This window comes from Oryzias melastigma, linkage group LG2 (genome assembly GCF_002922805.2).
Source record: "Oryzias melastigma strain HK-1 linkage group LG2, ASM292280v2, whole genome shotgun sequence".
NCBI classification, from domain to species: Eukaryota; Metazoa; Chordata; class Actinopteri; order Beloniformes; family Adrianichthyidae; genus Oryzias; species Oryzias melastigma.
Window position 1 is genome coordinate 15,262,503 of NC_050513.1, and position 18,732 is coordinate 15,281,234.

The window sequence follows — 18,732 nt, forward strand, 5'->3', positions numbered from 1 at the left end:
GTGTTACGAAATTAGTTCAGGATTTAAATTTTTCCATAAAATCTTACGAAAATAACCAGTATTTTACATGAATTGCCAAAAAAGTTAATTAAAATTTTGTTTTAATTTGGATGTGTTAGATAAAATGTTTAAAAATCTTACTTTTTATCCTTTCTTTTTGCTATCTAACAAATGCATATTTTTAAAATCAACTTTACGTGAAAAAAAAATTGACCTCAATTTTTATGTGCTGTTTATTTAAAAAGACATGTTTGCTCTTTTAGATGAAAAAGTCATGTTTATACCAAAACATAGTGATGTATCAAAGACGATCTGTAAAAGACAGAGTTGTGAGAAGCTCCTATAAGTTGGGATGACATCTTTTGAATAGTTCAAACATGACGGATGGATTTCCATTTCTTCTTTTATCTCCAGAGTGAGAGTTTCCATGGCGATGCACCTCTGCGAGGACTTTCCTGCTTAGGTGCTGAATCCACTCTGTGTTGCAGGCTGCTAAAGGATCGTGGAGTTTAGGAAGTAAAACAGTTAATCAGCCGAAGATTATGCTGAAACAGAGAAGTAGATGAGCGATGACAGGTGGCAACTCCACTGAAGGATAAAGAGATAAGTGGGATCAGGTGAAGGGAGAGGACGGGTACTAGGGGGGGTTGTAACCTGAGCTGCTGGTCCCTCGTTTACGTGGAGTGAATCAGTGGCGTTTTCTTTGTGGAGCAACTTTAAGGACGAGATGAAGTTCGGACTCACAGCCTCTGGATTTTATGCTTGTCTCTCCTTTTACCAGAGGAGGCGGTTGCCGTGACTACAAGGCCTTACATCTACCGCTGCCGCTCGCCCAACATGGAGGATTTCACGTGCTGGTGGCACCCTCTGGACAACCTGACGGGCGGCGAGGAGGTCACCTATCTGCTCACGTACTCCAAAGAGTAGGTGCAACCCCTTCCCCCTGACAGTTATTAATAACATAAATCGATCATTTCTGCACACATTTCCAGTAGAACTTCCTGGAAAGCAAAACAAACAAACAAACAAAAAAGAAAAATCAACCCCGAGCTTTCCGGGTCATGTGGTCTGCTTTGATTTCTGGTGCCGCGCTCCAGCGTGAAGCTTTTAAGGTGTCGATATGTGCGAGCAGCTGTGAAATCCAGATTCACGTGGGCCCCTCCCCCCCTCAGACGGACGCGGGGGCCGGTCCACGTGCCCCACCCCCTCCCGCGTCACCGAAAAAAGGCTGGCAGCCATCGGAACAAATTGGATTGTACCTTTGCCCCCATATGGCAGAAGGGCTTAACGGCCCCATTGATTCTAGTGGCCGTGCCTCTTGTAGTGCATTTATGAAAACAAAACGTAAATCTGGGATTATCCGCTCAGAAATGGCCAAAGCAGCTGGGAATAAAGAGCTCACTGTGAAAAAAAATGGAAAACAGTCATTTGTGAGAGGAGACGTCTTTATTAGTGATTCAATTACTCTAAATAGAAGTGAAAAAACTTTTTTTGGCTTTTATGCTCAAATATTCACGTACAATCTAAAAACAGGATCAAAAAAATTGTTATACTCTGATGAGGTGACACCTGTTATTTTAAGTGATCTTTTGTAGATTAGGAGAGTATTTTTAGATGTCTAAACCACCTACAGTTGTTTGTCACCTCTAGAGTCTATTTTTCACTTGTTTGTTTTGTGTTACATAATTGATCCACATCAAAATAGAATTATCCAGCCTACCCATCTTGATCTCTGCAAATAGCTATAAAGCGGTTTGTACTTTTTCACTGCTCGATTTAGCTTTACATACTGTATTTTCTGTTAGCATCTTCACAATACTTTTAAATGCCAACCTTTTTTTTGCAACACATTAAAAAACAGACTTAACCACTAAAACAAATATTACTTTGACTATGCTAATTCCCAACCTTGTTAGTTACATGGTCCAACCCCATTACTTTCTAGCCCAGGGGTGTTAAACTCAATCCCACAAGGGGCCAAAATCCAAAATACACCTTAGGTCGCGGGGCGAACATGATAAACATTTATTGAACACTCAAAAACTACTTTTTTAAAACTTTAAAACCAAAACTTCTTGACATACTTATGAAGTAGATATATAGCATTACCTTCGATAATGCTAGTGTGAACGCAGTAAACTAAACTTAGCTGCTAAAGATGCTAATGCTGATAGCTGAAGATGCTGAAATAGATAACTAAAAACATTGAAGCTAATAACTGTAAACCAAAAACTGAAGCTAATAGCCGGCTAAAATATTAGCTAAGTGCTAAAATATTAGCTAAGTGCTAAATTAGCCTAAAAATATATTTAAAAAAACGAAATTAGCTAAAAGAGCTAGCATGTAGCTGAAAAGTTAGCTGCACTCCAAGTTAGCCTAAAAAATAGAAAAAAGCCTAAATTAGCCACAACAGCTAGCATGTAGCTGGAATATTAGCCAAACTCCAAAACAGTCTAAAAAATTGAAGTAAATGCCAAAATAGTCCAAAAAAATAGCAGAATGATAAATTTTTGAACTTTAAAACTGTAACTTTTTAACATAATTATAAATAATAAAAAGGCTGGAATATTATTACAGAATTAATCAAGTTAAAATTCAAATTACTTTCAATATTTTACCCTCCATAAAAAGATATTTTTTCAAAATTATACAAGTTAGAAATTAATAGCAATAACATAAAAGGATCTGGAGGGTCGGATAGAATTACCCGGAGGGCCGGATCTGGCCCCCGGGCCTTGACTTTGACATATTACTAAAAAAAAACCCAACCAAAGATTTTGACAGAGCGCCGAGTAGGTTTCAAAATTGCTTTAACATCAGTAAACGCAACCAGAATGTATCCATATTTAAGGTAATCTTTTAAAGAAATAAATGAATAAAAAATAAGGCTTTTAAGTGCTCCTTATATTGTGGAAAACACAGCATTTGTGTTTTTAGACTAATCTTTTAATCAATGACGGAAAAATATAATTGGAATTAAGAAATATGAAAGAAATACTTTTGTTCTGTTGCAGCAAAGGACCCAAACACGAGTGTCCAGATTACACAACCGGCGGACCCAACAGCTGCCACTTCGACAGGAGTCACACGTCTGTATGGACGTCCTACTGCATGAACGTGACCGCCATCACGCCGCAGGGGAACTACACCTCCAAGGGACTCTGCCTGGACGTGGCAGACATCGGTAACGTCCACTTTTCCTTTCAGATTGCCTCGTCTGTTCCAAGCTGTGTCCATCTCTGGCGTTTCTGGTGCAGCCGGGCAGAAAATGGATGACGTGTAACAAACCTCGCCGGGTTTGACTCACTGTGCTCCAGGAGAGCAGTCACCGAGCTAATTCACTTCTTACATATTTGTTGACCTCAGACAAAAAGAAAAAAAAAGAAGGTGACGTCAGTGCCGTAAAATCAAAGATCAGATGAGATTCTCTCAGACTGGAGTCCACATTGTCGTCCCTTCAGGTGAAAAGTTCAGATCTTCACTCTGAAGACGTGCAGAACATCTCTTAGAAGGAGGTCAAACGTGGGCGGAAGAGTTTGATCATCTCCGTGCTTTTACCTTGTCCTTAAAAAGGCTTTATGGAGCCCAGACAATCACCGTACAAAGCACTGATGGATGAATGTTGGAGGAGCTTTTCACTTTCTACTTGAAAAAAAAAAGACATTTTCCATCAGATAATATTGTGCTTTTCAATCTTTTTATTAAAAAAAATCCTCTGCAGACTGACACTATTCAGCCTTTTTTGACAGGACACATCTTTTCCTAATATGTTTGTTTCAACATCAGGAACCCATTAGGATCTTTGGAGCTCAAAGTGTCTTTTATAAACTAATATGTGACCAACAAAGGGTCTTGGTAAAAAACTGATCAGGCTGACGTCAGACTGAAGCGAGCTTTGTTATTTTTCCTTTTCCTTTTTATAAAAGACTCTTTTTATGCAACATATTACCAACTGACATCAAACTTGTTCTACATTTTTGTATAGAAAGACTTCTTAAGACCTTTATTGTGAGAGCAGCGTGCACATTGCACAGTACAGTTTTGAAACAGCTTTCAAGGTGTTCAGAGCTTTTAGTGATTTTTTTTGGTGTGAATAAATCAACTGTGGGAACAATTGTTGGAACAATTTTGTCTGCCAAGAATGTAATTATATATAAAGGGGGGAAAAGGGGGATTCTACAAGTTCTCCCACTTGAAAAGATGAGAGAGGCCTGTCGTTTTCGTCATTTCAACTAAATCATCACCAAGATTACAAACATTATAGCTGCTATTTTGGTCCATTCCTCCATTCAGATCTCCTCTAGAGCAATGATGTTTTAGGGCTGTCACTAGGCAACACATACTCCCTCTAAAAAATGTATACAGAGATCTGGAGACACCAGAACCTGGAAATGCTTCTTCTGAAGCCACTCCTTCGTTTCCTTGTGGTTTATGGGATGCTAAAAGTTCTAGACATGTTGAATATTCAAGGCTTTTGTTGATAGTAGGAGGTTTTCACTCAAAATGTCACCATACATGACCTCATTTAAACTTTTTTTTTTTGTTTAGATTGATTAGTGGTACTGGTCCATTTGCAGAAAAAAAGACCCAAATTGTGATTCTTCCACCCCCATGCCATGAAGTTGAATGTGAAGAAGCTTTGGATACAACTCTTCTTCTCCGGAAAACAAGTAGAGTTTTACCAAGAAGCTCTAAATTGGTTTCAACTGACAACGACATTCTCCAAATCTGGACCTTCCATATATTCTCTGAGGAACCTTCGACAGATCTTGACATGTTCTCGCTTTAGCAGGGGGACACGTCTGGCACAGCAAGATTAGTAGAGTGTTTCTGGTGGCAGCTTTAGTTAATTTGGTCCCAGCTCTCTGCAGGTCATTCACTAGGCCCCCCTGAGTGGTTCTGGGATATTTGCTCACCATTCTTGTGATTAGTCTGACTCTAATGAGTGAGATCTTTCGTAGACCACTAATTTAAAATAGATTATCAGTGGTCTTATATGTCTTCCATTTCTTAACAATTGTTCCCACAGTTGATTTATTCACACCAAGCTGCTTACCTATTGCAGGTTCAGTCTTCCCAGCCGGGTGCAGGTCAACAATTTTGTGTCTGGTGTCCTATGATAGCTCTTTGGCCTTGTCCATATAGTGGAGTTTGGAGTGTTACAGTTTTATACTAACAACCAGTTCAAATAGTTTGCATTTATAAAAAGTAATGAGTGGAGGACAGAGGAACCTCTCAATGAAGAAGTTGTTTGTTGCTTGGAGTCAAATACCGATTATTTCATTAAAGGTTCTTTATGTAAAATGTTTAAATCCCTGCACCTTTGCACAGCTCAAAACTGTAAACTCCACAGTGAGGTGAATATTGTGAACATGTGAGGGCTGCAGGGAGCGTGGCCAGGATCTGCTGAGATTTAGGTTTTACACGTGCACGGCGTACAGTTACATGAAACAACAATGTCACTGTTTCCTGGAATGGAATCCTGGAAACGGCAGCTGCAGACATGCAGGTGAAGTCCTAAGATTGAGATGGTGAAATCAGACAAAAATATGAGTTACTACTATTAAAAAATATATATATATATATAGTAACAAAAAAGTTTAGGCAAAGTTTCTTTGTTCAAAGCTAATAAAATGCTTTGACTATTCTGAAACAAGAGGATTTGAGTACTGAAATTTAGAAAAAAAAAACGGGCTGTTTTCATTCCCTGTAAAGCTACGGACACGCCTGGCATGATATTTTCAAAAAAGCGCTAAATGTGAATTCTTGAAGGGGCTTCGTCTTCTCTCTCTGTTTACTAGCACTTGTCCGCCACTGCAAATCTCGTGAATTTTGCTCCAGGCTTTTTCTTTCACAGCTCTAGTCCGATTTATGAAAGACTTGATGTCATAGGGTTGTGGCCGGGCGCAAATCGTAATTTTTAATTTCATGATCTGTTTTTTGAAACGGTTGGGACTTCCATCAAATATAAAGGATTCTATCCATTTATTAGAGTCCCTGATTGGTCAAAGTTTGACCTGGTTTGACTTTCAACATGGGTTCAACGCATTGACATGAATAGAGATGGAGAAAAACAGGCTGTTACCTCAAGTTCCAACAAAAAGTCAATTCAATCGCCATTTTTACACAGTACTTATTTCGTCCAATTTCGCCATTTTGGGACCAAACGACGTTAGCAAGGAGTGATTGGCATGAAATGGCATCTGATTTATAGCTTGAATAATTTTAAATAAAGAAAATATATTATGAAAAAAGGTCTATGGGATTTTGACTTTCTAAGACCAGCGAGTACTTGGAACATGATAGGGGGAGGGGATGATCAGTCCCTCTATGTACTGTCTATGATTCAATGGTAGCACACTTTGAGTGTAGAGCCTGAAAACAGTTGAAGAAACTTGCTTAGTAACACGTGAACGAGAGACTATTGAGCGCGGAAGCCTGAAACGGACATTTACGCAAGTTTAGACTATTAATTGGACGTGTGTTACTGAGGATAATGTGGACGTCTAATACCTATGTTTTTGTATCTAGTCTCTTTATGTAAACATGTATGAGATGCTACTTTTTTCGTTCTCTGTGGTTCTTATTGTGGCGAACAAATCAGCTGTCTGAGAATCCTTGTAGTTCAATCAATTTTATCATGTTTGGATCCCTAATGAAAACCAGCTTGTGTATCCCCAGCTCAGATTAGAAACCACTTGTTTAGATGTGGAGGGAAAATAAGGTCTGAATGGGTTCTGATTCAATCAGCAGCTTGTTTGGATTCTCGCTGACTCCATTAGCGGCAGCCGTTCACAAGGCCCTTTATTCACTGAGTGATTTCAATCTGGGAATTCCCTGAAGCTCATCTTATTTTTGGGAGTCATTTTTTTTAATATATATAAACAAGCTAAATTGTCTCCAAGCAGCTAATCTCATTTAATGAAATTGAAAATCATCCTGGAACTGTAGGTCTGGTCTGAATCAGACGACTTCCTGTGTGGCGGGAGAACCCACGTGTGTGATTGTTAATACCCTCATCATGACTGAAGCACCTGAGGGCGTGCACATGTGACCAAGCGGTCTTCTCTTGGCCTCAGATGTCAGAGTAGATCACGGACACATCTTCCATCAGACGAACCAGCTCTGGGTGGTGGCTTTGCGTCATAGGATGTGTGAGGTCACAGTGTCCCTGTGTGGGAAGAAAATACATTTTAACACACATCATTTATGTAATAAAGGAATACTTATCTTGAATTTGCAATTTATTAGGAAATTTTTTTTTAAATTATTTTTTTTAGCTCTCTCTATTTGAAAATTGGTTAATTTAAAGAAAAACCTAAATAAAATATGATAAAAGGAAACTACATACTTGAAAGAAAAATTGCATCTGCTTTTTTATTTACTTATTTATCAAGAACGCTTTTTTATGACAAACTGTCTAATTTGTCACAACTTTTTGATTTTAAAAACAAAATATGTTACAGTTAGGGTAATGCAAATTCTAATTTTATATGTATTATATATATATATATATATATATATATGTAAATGGAGAATATAGAAATTATATTATGGTATATATTATTATATTATACTTTTTTATGTTTATATATATATATATAATTTATATAGTCTGTTTCTGTATATTATGTAGAATGTAAATGAGAGAATATATAAATTATGCAATTCCATATATTATGTGAAATATATTATTATCTATGATCAATGCATAAATACATCTATAAATCTTATATATATATATGCATTCTATTATTTTATGTGCTTATATATATTATTTGATATATTCATAAATAAGTCTAGTATATGTCAATAACAAAAGTATAATTTATATATTTTATTATTTACATATATTATATTACTATATAGGTATAATATTTATTATGTATACATAAACAAAAAAGAGAGCCTACTCATTTGTCCTTGAGGCCACGCCCACTTATGTGATCTCTTCAAAGATAAGAAATGCCTTTCATCTGAGTAAACCACACCCACAGCTGCCTTTGAAGAAACAGAACATAAACACAGTACACAATTCTTTGATGAAGCCGTTATATAAATCATAGACCAACAGGTACTGAAAACAAATAAATCATGATCTTGAAGATGTTTAAAATTATGACGTCATCTTTTTTTTGAAGACGAACTAAAGAACGTTTGTATTTGTTTAATTTGAGTATTGGCTTTAATCTGGTTTCTTTTAAAATGTATTTTCTTGCTCTAACACCACTTATATCAGGCTTGTGACACATGATCTCACATTTCGCTAAAAGTGTGTTCTTGAACATGTATTTAGCATATGGTGTTCACACTGGACGAGCAGGGAGAGGCTTCTTCTTTTTCCCTTTTTACTCTTTACAAGCGCATTTCTGCCACCTTGGAAGAGGTTTAGTCGAAATAAAGCGGTCCTAATCTTGTGAATCTCGCTCCAGGCTTTTTCTTTTACAGCTCTATTGTCATAGAATGACGGAATTATTAATTTTTCTTCCATGATCATTTTTCAAATGTTCAAGAAACTTGCGTAACAATGCATAAATGTGAGAGTTTTAAACGCGGATGCCCAAACCGCGCATTTATTTGTTTGTACATAGACTTTTCATGGGAAGTGGTCATTTTCACCACCGAGGGTGATGTGAACGTAGCTTTAGCCCTGAAAAAGAAGGGCTCTAAAAGTTTTACTTTGATAAATCAGGTCATTTCACAACACTTTTTCTGGTTTTCGCCAGTTGAAACCGAGGCTCCGATCAACCTGACCTCCGTCCTGACTGACGCTGGCAAAGACGAGACCGGCCACAACGTCCGGCTGTCCTGGGTGTACCCAAAGCCCGAGGACCTGCAGTACGGCTGGATCACGCTGGAGTACGAACTGCAGTACCGACAAGTTACTGAGCCAGACAGCTGGAAGGTGCGGGAGTGAAGTCGACGTCCGACATCTGCCACCGCATGAGCCACTCGTCAATTACAGGCTATTTCTGTGTGCAGGTGAAGCACCCTTTAAGGGAGCCTCACGTGGAGCTGCTGGGCCTCCGTGTCGGAGAGTACGTGGTGAGGGTTCGCTCGCGGTCGCACAACAACGGACTGTGGAGCAAATGGAGCTCCCCGCTGTTGATGAGCATCCCCGACCGCCTGTCCTCAGGCACGCCCACAGGTAAGGGTCGCCATGACGACTATGCTCCCTTATTTGATCATTACCTATAGCACTGCAGTCGTTATTCCTGCAAGAAACCATGTATTCCCCCAGAGTAATGAGTTTTTTATTTAATAATATAACGATTTTAAAAGCCTAAAGTTTCCATTTTTCTGCTTCTTGCGCCTGATCTCCTCAGGTAAAGTCCTGGTGCTGATTCTGGTTGTTGGGGTTGGTGTTGTGGCCCTGCTTGTCTTCACCTTTGGGATCATGCCACACAGCAAGAGGTGAGAGATAATAAATAACTTGAACAAATCCATATATTGCATGTGTAGGGTATTGTATTAGTCATAATAGAAATTTAGTTTAAGCCTTAGTCATAACTGCCCTTATGGGTGGTTGGAGTCGCCTGTGGGCAAAAAGACACAAAATGCCAAGATTATTGACTGCTCAGTGAGCCTGTAGAGCATAAATGTTCATGCATATGAATGCATATTGTACAGATTGGTGACAGACAACATCTTTAGTGTCATAAGTGCATACATTACCCTTACAAATACTTCACGATACACGTACCTCACACACGACAATGGTACAGTACATTTTATTTTCCTGACGTCCCTTGATGTAGCTATAGCAACCCCAAGAAATATCTAAGACTGCACTCCCTTTAACCCCTGTGCTCTCTTATGGGGTCCAGATGACCCCAGCCCTTCCATGACAAAGATGGACAAGACTTTATGTCTGTCATTGGACACCAGAAAAGATTAACAATCATTGAAAAAAAAGAGTTCAGCGCACTGTCTTGTGGGGTCCAGACGACCCCACTTTTAATGTAAACAAGCCAAGGAGAGTGGAAGGGTTACGTCATATTGACACATGGTTAAGGACCCCCTCTGTGTCACTTTTTGACGTTTTGGGTGTCCCAAACTCGCCGTTTTTTGATGTGCTGGTTGTTCCGATTAAATAAAGAGTCCAGTCATTTTGTCGGACGAGGTACAGGACGTGGTACTGGACACAACTGAACATCTGGACCCAGTTGGTACCAGTACCCTTGCCCAGTGACCTAACCCTAGTATGGTCCGCATCTGGTATGGCATCCAGGACAGCTGCCTCATCCAGAACCAATACCGATCAAAATCCAGTACCGATACTGATCCATGTCTGGTACTATCCGTGTTCGGTACCTGGTTAAGGTTACCTTAGTATACCAATGGCGTCCACTTTCCAGAGGTTGGAGAACCTTGATTTGATTGGCCTAGATAGACCTAAAAGTCAATTTTTGAGGCGGAGGGTTATTAACTATGCGTCAAAATGTGACGACTTGGGAATTTCCTTTTGTAAGTCTTGACTGAAGTTTTCTTCAGATAATTTTATGACTGTCACGATATATAATGTTTATAATGGGTGTTGCCCCGAAAACAAAGCTGTCAGACCAATCCAAGTGGCAATGCCCTTCTCTGTCTGGTAGTAGCCAAGCGTCTCCTCACTTCACTTTATCGTCGTTTTTTATTGCTTCTTTTATTCAATCTATGAACTTGATTGTTCCTATTGTATATTTGTTGTTCCAGTCCATGATATCATTGCTTATTCATTTAACAATAAGGTTTGAGGTTTTGTTGTTCTGCTTCTTCTAAGTCTTCCTTCTCACATTCTCTTCGTGCTTCCTTGTACTTGTATTCAATGCATGTCCTGTTCTCAAGCTTTTCTACATAACTTATACTATTAATTACCATGGCGCGGCTGTGGCACAGAGATACAGGGGTCAGCAATCTGACCAGAAGGTCAGAGTGTTGAGATGATTGGCGAGTTCATATGCGTGTCCTTTTTCTAGAGTATCCTCATATCATTTTCACAGTGTGATTCTTAGTTACTATTTTGGTTGCTATTTGTTCCAGGTCTGGCATTAGGAAGCTGCTCATTATAACTGATGGAGGATCTTTTTTCTGTCTGAAATTTCTAGTGAAATTGCATCATGTGAGACAAGGATTTCATCTGTTACAGCTTTAAATTCTCGTTCGACTTGTACTGACTGTTCACTTTGTTCATTAAAATGAATGGTTACACCTGGTTGATCATTGCCCTGGTTGTGCAGGTGTTTGATAAAGTATCCCACTCTTCTTTGGTGTGGTTTGTTATAAAGGGAAGTACTTGAGATGAACAGGCTTTAGTGAATGATGACTATAATCAGACAGCAGACGCTTTGGGGGCCAGTCTGGATTGTGCTCCTTTGACTCAGACATGGTGAGACGTGTAATTAGGTTAAGCTCATGGGTACTTACTTACCTGTTGCAGGGACCACACGTGTTCTGGTGACTAGAAAAACTTTGATTTGATGTGATTGTATGATTATATAGTAATCTTAAATACAAAGTTTTATTTTAGGGCAAGTTAAATTACAACCACATACAAGTTTGTTTAAAGGGTAAATCAACTTTTTTTTTGTCTGTTGACCTCTATAAATGGGGCTGCCAATTTTTAAACAATTTAAAGTAAACTTTAACTTTAATTCCTGAATTATAGTCTAAAACTGTCCATGTGCTGCCCCCTATAGGTTGAAACGAGGAAATACAGTCGAATTTTGTGATTGGTCAAACCATGTGCTAAATTGCTAAATTTATCAAAGTTCTTTTTTTTATTAGTAGTCACAGTGTATGCTTTTATACGATTGCTTCATCAGAGTGTGACTGCTAGAAAAGCAACAACAATGGAGATCATCCAGCAGCTCGTCTTTTTATTGCTTTACTTTTGGTACATCGTACATAAAAGGAATTTAATCTTATTTGAAAGAAGACTGCGGGCGGCTAATATGAATACAGCCGTTGGAAACGTTAGCTTAAATTAGCGCTATATCTGCACTTTCTGATGACTTCATCACTTTCTACCAATCAATGAAGGGCTACAGTGGCTCCACCCCAACCGCTCTGTTCCACTTTTCTATGGACCTACAACCAATAGGGGCCCACAGGAGGTACGGTTTGGTACTGCTTAATAGGTCCATTTTACAATGGAATCGCTCAAAATACCGGACTGTACCGGACCACTCAGTGGAAACAAGGCTATAGAGTTTTTTTTTGTTTGTTTGTTTTTCAGAAAACATATTTTTTCCTGCTTGTTTTAAAACTAAATTTACTTAAAGTGGGCTAGGTGCAGTTCACTAAGTGACCCCTAGAGGGCTTCAACAAACAACGAAATCCAATTTTCTGTAAAATATTTTTTTAATATTATGAAATTCCGTTATGTTTGATAACTTTCCATTAGGGCTGCCACGATTGGTTGACTAATCGACAACTAATCGACCATTAAAATAGTCGACGACCTATTTAATGGTCGATTAGTCGTTAATTTATACTATATGGAGTCGGAGTGCAGTAAAGTTGAAAGTCATAAAGGCCTTATGCTAGCTGTTTGGACTATTTTCGCATTTATTAAGGTTTTTTTAGGCTATTTTAGAGTTTAGCTAATATTTCAGCTACAAGCTAGTTATTTTGGCTAACTTTGGATGTTTTCCGTATTTTAGACTAATTTTAAATTTAGCTAATATTTTAGCTGCATGCTAGCTGTTTTGGCTAACTTAGGCTTTTTTACATTTTTTTAGGCTAATTTGAAGTTCAGCTAAAATTTTAGCTGGCTATCAGCTTCAGCGTTTTCAGCTATCAACTTCAGCATTTTTAGCTATCAATTTCAGCTATCACCACTAGCATCTTAGGCTGTCAAATTCAGCTTACAGCATTCACACTAGAATTATCGCAGATACTGCTTTATATCTAGTTTTTAGTTAGTTTAAAGCTAATGATGATTTAGATGTTTGCTTTACATCCACCTTATGCATGACCCGATTAGTCGACTAATCTGAAAAAATAATCAGTCGACTATTACTATAATCGTTTGTGGCAGCACTACTTTCCATCGATATCAGATATTGATCTACTGGGGAAGCCGTGGTGCAGAGGTAGAGCTTTTGACCTCTAATTGGACAACTGTAGGTTCTGTTCCTGTCCTGGTGGTTGCAGGTGTGGATGGGACTGTGATTGTAAAGCACTTTGAACCTAAACAAGTAGACATTGTTTTACCCATTTACTATTATTTGGACCACCCAGTGAGGAAGAGTCATAAAGTTGTCACGACCTATTCCAAATGTCTCCAGTTTTAACCCAACAGTGGAATTGATTCCACCCATTGTTTCACCAGTCCCGTACATTACCTTTAGTATTATGTAATAAAAGATCCAGTAATAGTTGGCCCCTCCCATTTCAATGATGCCAAAACTAAGCGAGATAGTGACCACCAATAAAATTGTTGGTTTCAAACGCGGTTTCAAAGAAAGGGTAAAGCCTTTGAACCTTGCCTGTAAGAAGTTTTAGGGTCAAAGTAGGATTTTCCTCCGTGACCTACTTTCAGAGTCCCTGATCCATAGAAAAGCATAATGGAGGCGGCAGTGATGACATTGTGAGTGCTATAAAGCTCCCTGATCTCCTGCTGACATCTGTCTTTCTCTGATCGTCCAGCTCGGGTGGATTCATCACGGTTCTTTGAACAGCGACGTACACAAATCGTCAACGAACCAAACTCACACGAAGCACAAAAGACAGACAAACACTTGGAGAGACGTGAAAAGTATTGAGTGCCATGTCAATAGAGGCAGGACGTGTGATTGGTTCATATCAGGGTCACACAGTGGAGTTCCATTTTGTGATTAAATAGAAGTCTTTGTGAGCAACCACTTTAAAGTTCTACTTTTTTTTTTACTTTCAGAATAAAAGAGTATTTCTTGCCGCCCATTCCGAAGCCACGAATAATGGGGATTGACCCACTACTCCTGAAGGTAACCTACTTCCATCCTCATCGTCTCTTTTTTTACTCATATTTTTTGATGACTCTTGCGTCTGCTCTTTACCCTCAGAAGGGGCACTTGGAGGAAATCAATCGGCACTTCAGTAATTTTCACGGCTACAGACCTCCGAGTTACTCTGAAGAAGCGTGGGATCAAGTGAGCGCCGACGACCTCTACTTGGCGGCGCCGAAGGACTTGAACGCCTTGGAGGGGGCCCTGAAAGCTCCTGGCCACCTGACGCCCGGCGCCGCCGCTGCACGTTCGTTACCGATCCAAAACCCAATGGCGTACGTTCAGAGCGTGTCGCCCTACTGCACCTCCCCGCCGGAAGCTTTTGCCCCGCTGCTGGACGCCCCACCCCCTTGGCACAGCCCGGAGATCGTTTCGGTGCCAGGAACAGACTACAGCATGATGGAGCATCCCGGCCTGGCGAGCGGCCAGCCAGCTGCGTTCATGGCCAGCCACTCCGCGCCGCAGGACTTCTACACCTGTGTTGAGCTCCTGAAGGAGAGCGGAGAGGTGCATCTGGTGCCGTGCTTGCCGCCAGCCTACTGCGGGGAGTTCCTGCCCTTCCCGAGCGTCGACTTGGCAGCTAAGGATGAGCAGAAGAAGCTGGTGGAGTTCCAGGCTCGGATAACGAAAGAGGCGGAGAGGAGCGAGGCAACCGTCCCCCTGCTGCCCGTTTCTGTCGCGGACACCGGCTAAACGGGGAGGAGTCTGAAGTCTGAATCTGCTGTAACCCTGCTGGTTTGACCCAAAACTCTGCTCCTGTTCTGTTTCGTTCCTCTCCACCTGCTTCACAAACAGGAGGTCGATCCGCAAGAGTCGAAAAAAGACATTTCCGCTTGCTCCAGCTTGGGAAAGGTGTCCGAAGACGAGCCGCGTGGGGACACGTTAACACTTTCAATGCTGTCTCTGTGTCTGAACATGTTGATACTTTCATGAAAAAACCCTCCTCAGGACCTACATGTCTTTCTGTGTTTAGTACCTTTGGTCACACTGACGCTCTTTCACTGTGAGGGACCAAAGCCGTGAATTGATGTCAACATCTTGTGTACAAGCTCATTTTTGGAAGAAAAGCCAAAAAAAAAAAAGTATTGCTAACATGAACTGCTGGACCTCTTGATCGGGTCTGTTTTGCTTGCATTGGTTGATTAACGTTTTTTTTCAACTGAAAACAGAGTTGGTTTGTACGCATTTTCTCTACGAAATGCTAACGCTAAAAGAAAGGGTTTTGAACCATTGACTGTACATGAGAACTGGACTAAACAAGTGTGATGTCACCCATTGAAAATGGCTTATTTCTGGCTCCAATCAAATTAAGTTAATTTTTTAAAGGTTTTTTGCGATACAGGCACCGCCATACTGGAGCCAGATGTCGTTGGTAAGCAGTGGTCATCGTTTCTATGGCAACCACTTTAGCCAATCAGAAGTGAGCTTGTTAGAAGACCACATTACTACCACTTGAAACTTTGGACGTGAAACCACCTGCTATTATTGAAGCATCAAATTCATGTGTCGAATTCAAGGCCCGGGGGCCGGATCCGGCCCTCCAGATCATTTTATTTTATTGTTATTAATGGCCTGATGTTATCTCATTTCTAACTTGTATAATTTGACAAAATATATTTTTATGCAGAGTAAAATATGGAAATTATTTAAGGTTTAAATTGATTTATTCTGGAATAATATTCCTGCCTTTTCATTATTCATAATCATATTTAAAAGTTACGGTTTTAAAGTTTTAAAAATGGCATCCTGCTAGCTTTTTTTAAAGTTTATTTTTTAGTTTTGCTGATATTTTAGCTACATGTTAGCAGTTTTGGCTAATTTAGGCTTTTTTTTAAATGTTTATGTTGTTTTAGAGTTAGGCTAATATTTATATTCAAACTGTTTTGGCTAATTTTGTTTTTTAGGCTTTTTTTAAGTTTAGCTATGTTTTCAGTTTCATGCTAGCTGTTTTGGCTAACCTAAGTTTTTTTAGGTTTTATTTTTTTATGGCTAATTTGGCATTTATCTAATATTTTAGTTGACTATCAGCTTCAGCATTTTTAGCTATTAATTTCAGCATCTTCAACTATCAGCACTAGCATCTTCAGTGGCCAAATTTAGTTTACAGCATTCACACTAACATTATCGCAGGTAATGCTATATATATATATATAGTTCATAATTATGTTGAAAAGTTGCATTTTTAAAGTTTTGAAAATGTAGTTTTAGAGTGTTTAATAAATGTTTATACTGTTCGGCCCGTGACCTAAGGTGTGTTTAGGATCGTGACCCCTTGTGCGATTGAGCTTGACACCCCTGATCTAATTGGTCAATTTATAACATGCATAATTTACACTTTGAAAAAAAATAGTAAAAAGACTATACTATTTAAAAAAAAGGTATCAGAGCAAGAAAGATTATTCTGACAAATATGACTGAGTGATAACAGTTTATGTCTAAATTAAAGTCTATGGGGTTTTGACTTCTTAGAACCAGCAGGTACTTCCGGTTTAAAACTCGAGGGGGGAGGGGGTCACTCAGTCCAGTTCCCATATACAGTCAATTGTTTCTATGAATACTCAAACACGAGTAACTCTAAATAAAACTACAAGAAAATGCTGGATGTTCCTGGTTGCTGCTCTTTGCTCACTCTTTCCATCCCCAATTGGACCAATAAACAAGAGGATGAAACTGTTTCTGCACCGCCATCCAAGCCATTCGAAGGCGAACCATCCCGACCCCTTTGATCGGACCGTAAATCCCAAAAGAGGCTGTTTTGCATTTAAAGGACGTAAAACTGTCACTAAATGTGCAATGAATTGTATGTATTTAGATGAATCAGTGTCTTAAGGTGACATTTTTTTTAAAAAGTAGAGAACAATTTTAACGTTTTTTTTTGTTTTTTTTTTTTGTGAGTGAAAGATAAGATTTTGATTTAAACCAAACTAAATTGTTCCAACTATTCTTTAATGTAGATTAACTTTACTTGATTTAAGGACTTCAAAGTTTTTAAAAAAAAAAAAAGCTTTAAATTAAATTAAATTGGATCAAAGTAGTTTGAAAGACTAAAATTATAAATTATTATTCTTAAACAAAGGGGCCACCCTTCCTTCTATCCTATCCTGATTTCTCCTATTATTCTATTCAATTATTGTTTTATCTATTCTCTTAAGATGATTTTTTTTACAATTCTGTCTAATTGCAAAACTTTTATTTTGAAATGTGCACATCTGGGATCTTTAAACATTTCCCTCATATTAACACTTCAATTGCTTCAGTCTATCTTTCCCTCCTATTATCTTAATCTCATATTCTTTTAAGAGTGTTTGAAAGACGATAAAAAACAACAGAAGTGGATAAGGCTCATTTTCATGGCCCCACATGCTCCATCCTCTGAAAGATATGCATATTCAGGACCAGCCCTCATGTCTTGATGGTTCTTCTGCTGGTACTTACATGTGAATCCGTCATTACCGCCAACACGATTGTAATATAATCCTTGTGTTAGTGTCTCTCTGGTCGATCGTCAGCGATGATGTGTGTGCGTGGAGATTCACAGAGCCAGCATTTATTCCAGAAATCAAGCGAAGCCGCGAGCTTCAGCCGTTTGTTGTCTTTTGGACTCATAGCGCACATTTGTTTAACAGAGTATATAAAAAGTTCCAGTGTGAATAAAACGAACCACCTCTTGATGTTTACACAAGTACAATATATATTTTTGTTACCAAACTATTGTACTTTTGTGTCAAACAATTACAAATATATATATATATATTTTAGAAATGCTGAATCGTGCATCTCAGGTAGTGTTTTATGTGTCTCAAGTCAAACTAACACATTTTTTTAATTAAAATTTGCCATGAAGACGACAAATGAGAAGTAAAAAATACATGTACTAGAAAGGACTGACACGACAGCTCTTTGGTGCTGGGCGTTAATGGTAATACGGTCGTGGACGTTTTTAAGTAGCTATTGTGTTGCAGATTGGTTGCAGTGACAGACCAATGACGAAGATGTCCACCACGCACCAAAGAGCTGTCAATTTCTCATCAAGTGGCTATTTTCTTGGTAGAAACCGACTGTATTGGAAATCTTTAGCGACTGCCTGCTTCACGTGAACTTTGAAGTGTGTACCATTTTGTTCGGGGAGACAAAGGTGACCCGTCCTTCCCTGCGATTCTTCTAAAACTCATCCAGCAGCGATGTTGTTCTGTCGCATTCAAACGTGGTGTTGCCGTCTCTCTTTGTGCCTGTACGTGCCTTTGCTTTTTTTTTTCTTTTGCTCCCCCCTCGCTTTGCTATCACATACCCTTGAGTGTTATTCCCGCCAGGCGAGCCAAGGAGCGCCGCGTAAAAACCCGCACTTGTGATGGAACAAGTTCCAAGCATTTCTTTTAACGCACTCTTGGATTTGATGCAATAAAGAGTTTGTGAATTAATCTAAACCACTAGGGTGGATTGAAAAGAAAAAAGAAAAAAAAATAAATAAATAAATCAACCGTTAAAATCACCTGTTGGTTCAGTTCCGTGAGATTTTGTGCCAATAGATGCAAAAGTAGTGACTTTTAACGGCAAAGACACGTTTGGAAGCAACATTTTATCACCAGAATAATAAAAAATCACATGAGTTGACTACTGGATGTTCCGGTTGGGTGTTAAATACAAAGATTTGTGACACAACAATTATGCAAAGTTTGATTTTGTATTGTACAAATGCTTTGACAAAGGACTAGAACCTTAAAAATCTGCAAAACGTGTGTATTTTAGTTGTTTGTTTCTC

The 18,732-nt window shown here is 39.0% G+C and overlaps 1 protein-coding gene across 8 annotated transcripts in view; it reads left to right on the top strand.

Annotated features, from left to right (window-relative positions):
* The window catches only part of LOC112156776 (prolactin receptor), a 65,161-nt gene extending 50,099 nt beyond the window's left edge, over positions 1-15,062 (top strand). For all 8 annotated transcript variants that reach the window (XM_024289128.2, XM_024289127.2, XM_024289131.2 and 5 more), the window contains exons 3-9: positions 782-923; positions 3,015-3,184; positions 8,727-8,905; positions 8,983-9,148; positions 9,327-9,414; positions 13,883-13,952; positions 14,031-15,062. In XM_024289128.2, coding sequence (XP_024144896.1) covers positions 782-923; positions 3,015-3,184; positions 8,727-8,905; positions 8,983-9,148; positions 9,327-9,414; positions 13,883-13,952; positions 14,031-14,666 — 1,451 coding nt within the window. In that variant the 3' untranslated portion in view covers positions 14,667-15,062. The remainder of the gene's footprint in view (positions 1-781; positions 924-3,014; positions 3,185-8,726; positions 8,906-8,982; positions 9,149-9,326; positions 9,415-13,882; positions 13,953-14,030) is intronic.
* The last annotated feature ends 3,670 nt before the right edge of the window (positions 15,063-18,732 follow it).